The 9,745-nt window shown below is 38.6% G+C and overlaps 1 protein-coding gene across 1 annotated transcript in view; it reads right to left on the reverse strand.

The window, feature by feature from the left end:
- DOCK2 (dedicator of cytokinesis 2) overlaps positions 1-7,173 on the reverse strand; it is a 209,459-nt gene extending 202,286 nt beyond the window's left edge. The window contains exon 1 of the mRNA XM_009880752.1: positions 7,134-7,173. Within this exon, the coding sequence (XP_009879054.1) occupies positions 7,134-7,173 (40 nt within the window). The remainder of the gene's footprint in view (positions 1-7,133) is intronic.
- Positions 7,174-9,745: the final 2,572 nt, after the last annotated feature.

Below are 9,745 nucleotides of genomic sequence, written 5' to 3' on the forward strand. Positions count from 1 at the left end.
TTTAGCTCCCTCAGGAGATGAGCTGAGAGCCAGCACACCACCACAACAACATTGCTTCAGAAAGCAAACCTAAAAAATACCAAGTCAACCTGCTAACATGAAAGATTTTCCCAACTGAACTCTGCTGAAGCACAAGTGGGCTTTGACTTGTACCTCAGGAAGATGGGAGTGGTTCCCATCACTCCCATGACGCATGCCCAAAGAATCCTTCCTTTTTCAGCCAAAAAACACATCCTGTAAAGACAGTTACTCTAAGAAGCTTCTATGTCTCATTCTGCTATCACTCTCACACGTTCAGCCACCCAGAGCATAAATGAATACATCTCCCAGTGTCCATCCCAGTAGCAAAAAATGAGTATGAAGAAGAAAATTCCTATGTTTCCATTTAATTCCTACATGTCTGTTAAAGCCAGAGCTGTTGGATGCGATATGCACATTTGCCCCACTAAATAGATACACACATATGCTGTTGAATGTAGGCATGGCTATGAAGGCTGTTTCATTAACCCACAAAGGGACGTGCGTGTTTGCCAAAGGAGAGTAACAAAAATCTGTAGAGGATATTTCTCTTGACATTCCAAGACACAAGGGAAATGAAACAGTCACTCTTTGTTCAGAGTAGGATTCCTGTTAAAATATAAATTCAAACAACCACAGGTTGAGACAGAAACACAGTTAATGCTTTATAATTTAAAGTATATGCCCTCAATTTAGAAGATGACAAATAGAAAAAAATTTTTTAAAAAACTCATCATTATATATACCTCATTTGAGAGCATTCATACAAAATACTCCAGAAAACTCACAGTATTCCAACGTAACACAACCCTTTCCTCAAGAAGCTAGATTTCCTCAGTGTTCATGTACTTTAAAAACCCAGATTCTTACTGTTGACAGAGTTAGACTGTAAGCTAATGCAAGATGAGAACAGTGAGCAAGGAAAATACCACAGACCTGCAACACTGAAGCCTTTTATTATCCTAATCTTCCTACCCGTCTTTCCTGCTTGTTTTCCTTCATGTGAAGTCCCTGCCCTGTTCTTTATAACAAATACAAGCATTATGTCGTTTCATTTTCCAGACTCACCTTTTAGTAATTAGCCGTATTTCAAGTTGATTTCCTTGGCTACTTTCCACTTAAACAAAATTTGAAAAAAATTTCTGAAGTATAGCTTTGCTGAACCAGCTCTTAATTTTACTTTACCATAATAGGACTACCTGGAATGATTGCTACATAATAGCTCATGAAGTGTTTTGCATATTTAAACAATTTCTAATGAATAGCCTCAGCAAGAACCGTGTTCCATTTTATTTTTGAAATACTACAACTCTACTTTTATGACTAGTAACATAAAAGTAGTACATTCTTTCTGTAAGGATCAATTCTTTGTGTTCAGTTACCATTTTCTTCTCATGGAACCAGGGTGAAATTACTCAGCAAGGACACTGACAAACTTCCTGTGAAAATATTATGCAGTCCTAACAGGATTTCTTCACTTCTGGAAAAAAAAATAAATCTGTAACATTTGTGTTCCAGTATTCCCAGTCAAGGATCTCCCCTTAAATCTCACGGAGCAAGTGTGCTATAATGAACATGACCTGGATGCGGTTGTAATGAGTATTTCACAGCTCAGGGACATGTACCAAAGCTCAAGGTGGGTTCGAAACTAATTTAATTTATTGCAAATCATGCTCAGCAAAGGGTAACTTCAGCTCTTAGATAACAAACTTATCTCAGATAACAACTGAATACAGATTTCTTCACGTGCTTAACCTTGGGGCCAGATGGAGGTTTTAGCTGACTTGAGCTACTTATTTTCCTTCTTAAACACAAGAAAGCCTGTATAAGAACCAGGAAGTTCTAACATACCCAACCAGTTACATGAAGATACTGTTTCTCGCTCTTTCTCTTTTCATAGAAAATAGCGGCATGGTCATTTTTCTTAGATGTCTGTATGAAGAACAAAGTATTTGTTCTTTTTGTGAGAGTTTGTGGATAAAGAGATTCCTTTTCAAACTTTGTATTACTTCAGTTCACGAAACTGCTGTTGTTTGCCAGGCAGCTAGAACAGTCTGTTGGGTTCGGGAGCTGCATTTCATGAAGTAGGCACCCTACTCTGAGCAAAGCTCTGCCTCCTTTACAGCACAGTCTACATAGATGTCACAGATGTAAAATAATTTTCAGCGGTTTTCAGCAGATGAAATCAGACAAGTCACTCACAGCCCTTCAGCACTCAGGCTGAGCATATTTCCTACACTTTCAAAAGAAGTCATCTACTCTTCTCCTCCCCCATCTTATGTTTCAAATCGACAAATACCTATTTTCAGATTCAGCAGTAAAGGTGTAAATGTGATACTTGACTTTAGCATGCCAACATAATATTTCACCAGCTTGTAACTTTTTCACAAATGTGCTAGTTTCCTCAAGGTCTGAGCAGATTTCAAACACTTTTCATCTTGCATATTACCAGGAAACTATCATTCAAAACCAATAGCCTACCATGACTTTTTTTTGTCTTGTACCATCCATAGAAGTAGCATACATCTATGCTGGGAATGCTTCAAGACTAAGAACAAGCTTCATGTCTAAAATCAGGAATATGGTTTCCAAGGGCAAAGCTGAGTATCAGCTGTGTGGAGCGTGCTGTCTAATTAAGTAAAATGCAAGAGTGGGCACATAGCCTGCATTCTCGCATAACCAAGAACCCCAGCTGGGATCTTGTGGTCCTCCAACTCTACTCAGCATACTCCTGCTCATCTAAAGGTTGGGCCCAGCACTGTCAGGCTGAAACTCTCTGCTCATCACTGGAAACTGGAGGCGTCAGGCACGCTTCTAATGAAAGACTTAGAAATTCAACATGAGAATCACTCAGAGACCTGAAAACAAAGATTTCCAAAAACATTGAAGACAAATCAGCCTTATACGATCAAAAAGCTTCCAGTCTGTATTATTCCAAAAGCCTGTCAACTTTCACAGCCTTTCTCTCAGTAGACTCAGTTTGCTCATATTTCTTGATTTTTCTGAGTCCCAAGAAGCATGCTTACAACAGACTTTAAATTCAAAATGCACTGTATTTGTGACTATAATTGTCAGTACCCCATATTCTGGGACTTTGTTAGTCCATGAGTTTCCTATAGTTAAATTTTAGTGATTACACTATTTTCCTTCCAATTTTTTAGAGCATAAATTTATTTAATTTCCAAAAACCTCTTTGAACACCCTTCCAAAACTAAATCCTCAGTATGACTATTTCCCTCATCGTTTTTTTTGTGGGGGTGGGGGGTGTGTTTCCTTGGGCTGGTTTTGTTTCATTTTTTAAAAATTATTCTGGGTGAAAGATTCTCCTAATATTCTTACCGATATATAATGAAAGAACAAATACATTTAGTTTCTAAGAGAAAGGAAAATAAACCACACCGTGAGCCAACAGCTTGGCTAAAAAAAGGAACTCCTAGGTATAAGCTATCACTTATTGAACTTAAAGCAATTATTCAGAAGCAGAAATGGAAGGCTCCCTACTGAAGGTGACCCACAAGAAAGAGTTATATATATGACTACTTATAACTTGTATTCTATTATTGTTGGAAAGTCCATTTGATTATTGTTCTCATTTTCCCTATTCTGCTTTGCGACAGACTAAACCACAGACGTTACTACCATTGTGATTTTTTTATTATTTTTTTTTTCCATACAAGTAAAAAAAGTCTTATAATACAATATTTAACAGAAAGATCTTCTTTAACCCAGGAAACAGACTTACTCGGGGTAAGCAGAGAAACAGCAAGTGGTAGTAATATTACCGCACATGCTGACACAGCTTGTACAGATCCTTTTACATCAAAACCACTTTAGCTTTAGCCTAGAAGAGCAGAGGAGCAAACACGGGGTAAAGGAAATACCACCAGGTCTGCCGTGTCAGTTCTCCCCAGTGACCTACGCTGGATCTTAAATTATGATACGCTGGTTTGGACTTCCCCTTGGAAAGCACAATCATACCTACAGTTCTTCAAGGAGAAGCTCAAATAGGCTTGGAGGACACATCTAAAATAATTTGTAGAGCAGTGCTATAATCGGTTATGGCTATGGTCACTACAATAGAGGGAATGTATATTCAACGTACATGTGACAATGTTAAAGAGCTACTATTATTTTTCAGCTTCTAAATGCTTTGTATCATGAATTCCTTAAGATCTGATATCAGCTACAAATTTTACAAGCTAAATATATTTACCTTAAGCCTCACAGCCATAAAACTCAAGGAATTATTTCTATAAACAGTAGGCCTAATCTCTTTTGGCCTGTTTTTAGTCCTGCACAAAGTTGTACAGTCTTTGTTCTTGAGCAGGTTACTTCATGGCTAGCCAGGTTTACTTTTTCTTTCTAATGCATACAAAGGAAAAGGTATCATCTTGGAGAATTATCAGAGCGTAAAGCAGAAGTCCATCATCTGCTGCATAACAAACGGGATACATCACTTCCTTTACCTATTTAAAGGAAATTTATCAAAGCTTGAAAAATTTGTTGTCTGCTTTTAAAAACACTAGCAAAGTTCCTTACAGATACAGATAATCAGTTGCACCATTTCCTATTTAGTGCATTTGATGATCCCTTCTCATTATTCATGCTCACTGCAGGTTTTTTTTACTCAAACAGTGGGTGTTTGCTTCTTTGAGCTAATCTCAACAGTAGGTTGAGTGCTAACTGGCTTTTTCTTAATTTGCAGCAGGAAATTACTTTTTTAAAATTGCAAGTGAAAAGAAATACTGAGTTTTATTTTGCCCTCATCTTCACTCTTCCTGACACAAAACCACTACTGATGTCCTAAATGCTTATATGACCTCAAGTTAGTCTTTCAGCTAGTTCAAACCCCTAGTCCACAAGTTACAGGTCACCACGTTGGCACCTGGAAACTTCCCAAGTCTCAGGACGCCTCATCCACATGATAGAACAGATTGCAGAGCATTCAATGAAGTGACGAACATGAGTAATCCAAGTGTGTCTTTAGCACATGAGCAGTGGTAACAATCAGACTTCTTATGCTAACAGACCTTTTTCAAGAATTTCAGTCTCTCTTCTAAACCCAAATAACCAGACCAAAGGAGACAACAGTCTTACTGGGGAGATGAGCGAGAGAAGGAGCAGCAGTATTTCTAGCAGAGCACATTCCAGAAAGCAGTACCTGTGCATAGTAGTGATTGCACTGGTAGCACCCTACAAGCTACACGTAGCACATACTCTAAAATGAGAGGGCCATAGTTGTTAGAGCCAACAATACTTGAGAGCAAGAGCACTGGCGCACTGCCACATCAAATAAAACCTAGTCCTTCTGACTTTTTAAAAACTCTTGAATTTGTGTTGTCGCTATGGCAGTGTAAACTTAACAGTGTTAAAATACTGCCATTAAGTGTTATTTTATATTTGTTGTTTTCTTTTTATGCACTAAAAGTGTTTATGTGAAAAGCTTACTGTTTCGAAATAAATATTCTTAGATCAGAGGTAGAAAATAGTACTATACAAAACTGCATATTCTGAATGTTGTATTTTAAATTAAATAGTGCAGTGAATTGTTTCATCAAAATGCATTGTAGTCTGCATTAAAGCAAACTTCACTAGACTGTCATTAGTTTAAGTAATATATTTCACAGGATGGTTTTCATTAGGTGTGGTTTGCTGTACCTTTCAAATACCATGGAGACTACTATACCATCCTCCATCCTTGTATACACTCGGGGATCGTATTGGCTATGGAGTGACAAACAGGCAAAACTTCGCTGTCAACAAAGCATGGCAGACTGCTGAACAAGTGACAGATGGCAACTGGAGGCCTTTTCAGGGGACATGCGTTGCTCAAACCCAGTAGGGTGGTCAACTGCAGGGGTACATATAAAAAAAAATCACTAGCGTGTATCACACTTAACATCCAGTCAGGTTATTTGGCCCCCATAACGTCAAAAAATTCTAGTGCAAGAAAAACAAGCCTTTTTTGTAATTACATGAAACTCGCCCTGACCCAAAATGCTCCCTATAAAAAGCTACTACAAGGGAAGCTTGGTTTATTATTCCTGTAACTGCTCAGTATCTAGTACTCCATATGTGAGATAACATCCACCACTAGTATAGGGATACAGACACCACATCCAACAAATCCAGTCATATTCTCCCAAATCAATAGCTTTCAGAAAAACAAGTGCAAAAATTAAGTACATTCTACTTGGAAAACTGAAACAGAAGATATTTACACCCTTTATTTTGTAATTTAAACTGCCACCAGAACAGGCTACTTTCATTTCACAATTCTGCCACTGCTGCACGTGGAAGCTGAACAGGAAGACATTCTTTTCCTCTTATTAATTCCTTGATGATTCATTTTATTTCATGAAGCCAGTTGGGTGGGGGTTTTCGTTTTTAATGCATATCACAAAATATTATGGCCTTCTTAAAAAAATAAGTCTTTTATAAGAATTTGGGGATTCCAGATTAATGACTATGCACTACTAGGTAAAATAAAACGTAAATACAAGAGTTAATGTCTTCTGTGCTGAGAACTGGCAGTTAACTGCAGCAGGATGTTTCTTTCAAGTGCTTCAGCTTTGATTCCTAATTTTAAAGCTTTTTTTTTTTTTTAAGATCAATTCAGTCCTTTATGCAAGATAACATCATTCACTTTAAGAAAAATTGATGTTGGAAGATTACTTCCAACCAACTCATATACAGTTTTTTTCTGTAACACCAGTCTCAACTGAGTCTTGCAGAAGCAACTGTAAGATTCCCCTTCCCCTATATTTGTTCCCCATAACTTCTAGCCGCTGCTTATTATACAACATACTACTTATTCAATCCGTTTCTAAAATATCGAGGTGGGAAAAGCTGCATTACTCTGAGAGTCCAAGATTTGGGGGGTGAGGGTGTGTGTGCGTGGTGGGGCGGAAGGGTTACATTTCCCAGGCTGACACTCATGTATTTCATGTCATTCTGTATGAAAGATTAAAACTTTGTAGAAAATCGATCATTCCAATTAAGCCACGGTGGTAAAGTGGAGGGTGTTAACTCATCGCACCAGAGAGAACACCTGCCCACATCCTGTTCAGAAGTTATGAAGAAAAACTGAAATGGCAGTTTGCTAAGTTACATACCCACACCACTCTTCTTGTCTGTCTTGTGCCATCTCGCCATCGTTCATGAGTCCGTGAGGCTCCGGAGGATGCCCACCACCAAGGAAACCAAGATTTATAGGACGCAGGCTTCAAGATGGGTAACGGACAAAGGCACGGGAAGCAAGATGGGTTTCCCAGCTGCTGTCACTGAGGAGGAGCAGGCGGGCTGAGGCAGCTGCGAGGGCTCTGCGAGATTTGCTGCTGGTCTGAGCTCTGAGCTTCCTTCCTCTTTTCTCAAGTCAAGATACTGTACCCCAGTGTCATGGGGGAGGGGAATCCCACACTGGGTGTTTCTATTGTGTGATACTGGCTGTAACACATAAGCTGGCTAAAAGGGAGAAAAACCACCCCAGTGCTCTCCTGCACCACCACTAAACTGAACATCTAAGCTGGAAGGCTTCTGTGTGCAAAGCCCAGCTGCAGTGACAACCCTCAACAGGGGTTAGCTCTGTTCAGAAATGGCAAGGAGGCCTTATTTCTTCAACACCACCAAAACCAGATTTTAAAGATTCAATTCCATAATACACTACATCTTAAAAACTACTTTCTTCTAGACTGTCCTGGAATGTTTGGTTTTTTTTTTTCATAATAGACTGTCCCTTATTAAGAGAAATGAGGACAAAACCACAATGTTTCAAACTGCACCTGTTCCTTTTTATTTCTGTCTTTTTTACCTGGGGAGGAAAAAGTAGGAGAGTTTCCTCTTTATTCTCTAAACAAAGCAGCACTTTCTTAAAGCCTTATGATCAATGCAAAACTTCAAGGAGTAATTTATTGCATATTTACAGCCTTTACTTTCCCACAGGCTGCTGTGTGAGCTAACTTACATAACGATACCGTGGATGTGCAAAGATCCAGCCAAGCTGTTGGGAGTTTGGGTTAAGGATGACATACCAAATTGAAGACAACTATGTCACCTTCATTCATGTACTTTACTTACCCTTCGGAATTCAACAAAAAAGCCACAAACAGAAAATGCTTTAGAAGACTTACTGTATCTTTATCTCCTGCTTAGTACAAAGTCATATGACAATCCGGTCTGGATATTACCTTGCAACTTAGCATTCATTGTTTGTCAAAACTGTTCAACAGTGCTGTGCTACATTCATCAAGATATTTTTGATAACATGTGACATGTCAGTTCTTGATTTTAAGCAGCAATCACGAGAAGCACAGAATGCCAGTCTGTCTCATTGCACATGGAATTCTGATACCTATTTTGGGGGGAAAACCACCTGAAACTTTACCACAGATTTGCTTGAATTGCCCTAATCTTAACTATATCTACATACTAGCTTAGCAAAAGGTAATTTTTCAGGTAGTTATTTTCCACCCTAAAAAAACATTGAAATTCATGTTACGTTTATTAACACAAGCTAGATTCTGAACAACTGAGATTACCTCCACCTAAAGACAATCAGTTTCTTTTGAGTCCTAAATCTTTCTTTTCCACAGAACAATTTATATTGTTTATCTATCAAAAAAAAAAAAAAGATTTTGAGGCTGAACCATTTCATTTTTTAGTTTACTATGTATTTTCAGTTAATAACTTCCTAAGCAGCGATAACTCTATTCCTTACTGCAGCAGATCACCCCTTCCCATATCCTATTTGGCCCAGAGGGCATGACCTGCATTTATTTTCTTGTTCTACATTGCTCTTCCTCATTACGTTTCCCTGTAATACAAGAGTCCTAAGGAAGATTTTTCCTTTCTAGCACTCATCTAGAAACATGCTTCATCATGTAGGTCTAAAACTTGATTAATACAATACTACTTACTACGTTTTGAAAAGAAATTACCCAAAGTGATATACAGAAATTTCACCTTCAAACTAGGACCCAGTCTGCAGTACTCTGACGCCCTGAATCTCTTCCATCTCAGAGATGATTCTGCAAAGCGTACAAGACATCTAAAAGCTGCCATGCATTTGGCCACAGCTCTGTCACCACTTTGGAGCTCACGCTCTGCTTCTTACCATCCCAACTCACCCCAAATGCTCTGACTCAAGAACCCAAGCTCCTAAAGTCATTGCTGCTTCCCACCTGCCCTCCCTCCCCCCCGGCTCTCAGCATTGCACCCATCTGCTGTTGCTTCCTCCTGTTACACTTTCATGATGATGCTTTTGCAACTCATTAGCTACTAGCACCTACTACCACTTTCCCATAAGTTAGCTGCGACAATCTCCTCGTCTGACTGTGTCTGAAGAAGCCCTAGTTATAAATTCTAACACATGGATTAAGCAACAACATCTTTTTTCAGCTTTAAGAGTAAAACACATCCAGAGAATAAAGCATCTATAGTAACCCTGAAATCCTTCATTCCTACAGCAGAGGACAAACCCCAAGGGTTTAGAGAATTAAGGCAGATAATAGTTACACCTTCCATTAGTAGAGGTTTTTATTCCAAGTATTTGTTGGTTTATTTGTGTAATTACCATTCCACATTATTCTTCCACAGAAAATAGTGGACAGATAATCAATCATTCATCACCCCTGTGTCCCTTACAGTCTTTTTTCAGGCAGAAGGTCTTTACAGGAAAGTAAAACATTCCTCGCTTCCTAAAAGATAAAAATCTCTTTCTACATAGGGA

Source organism: Charadrius vociferus, unplaced genomic scaffold (genome assembly GCF_000708025.1).
Source record: "Charadrius vociferus isolate BGI_N301 unplaced genomic scaffold, ASM70802v2 scaffold822, whole genome shotgun sequence".
In the NCBI taxonomy this organism is placed as follows: Eukaryota; Metazoa; Chordata; class Aves; order Charadriiformes; family Charadriidae; genus Charadrius; species Charadrius vociferus.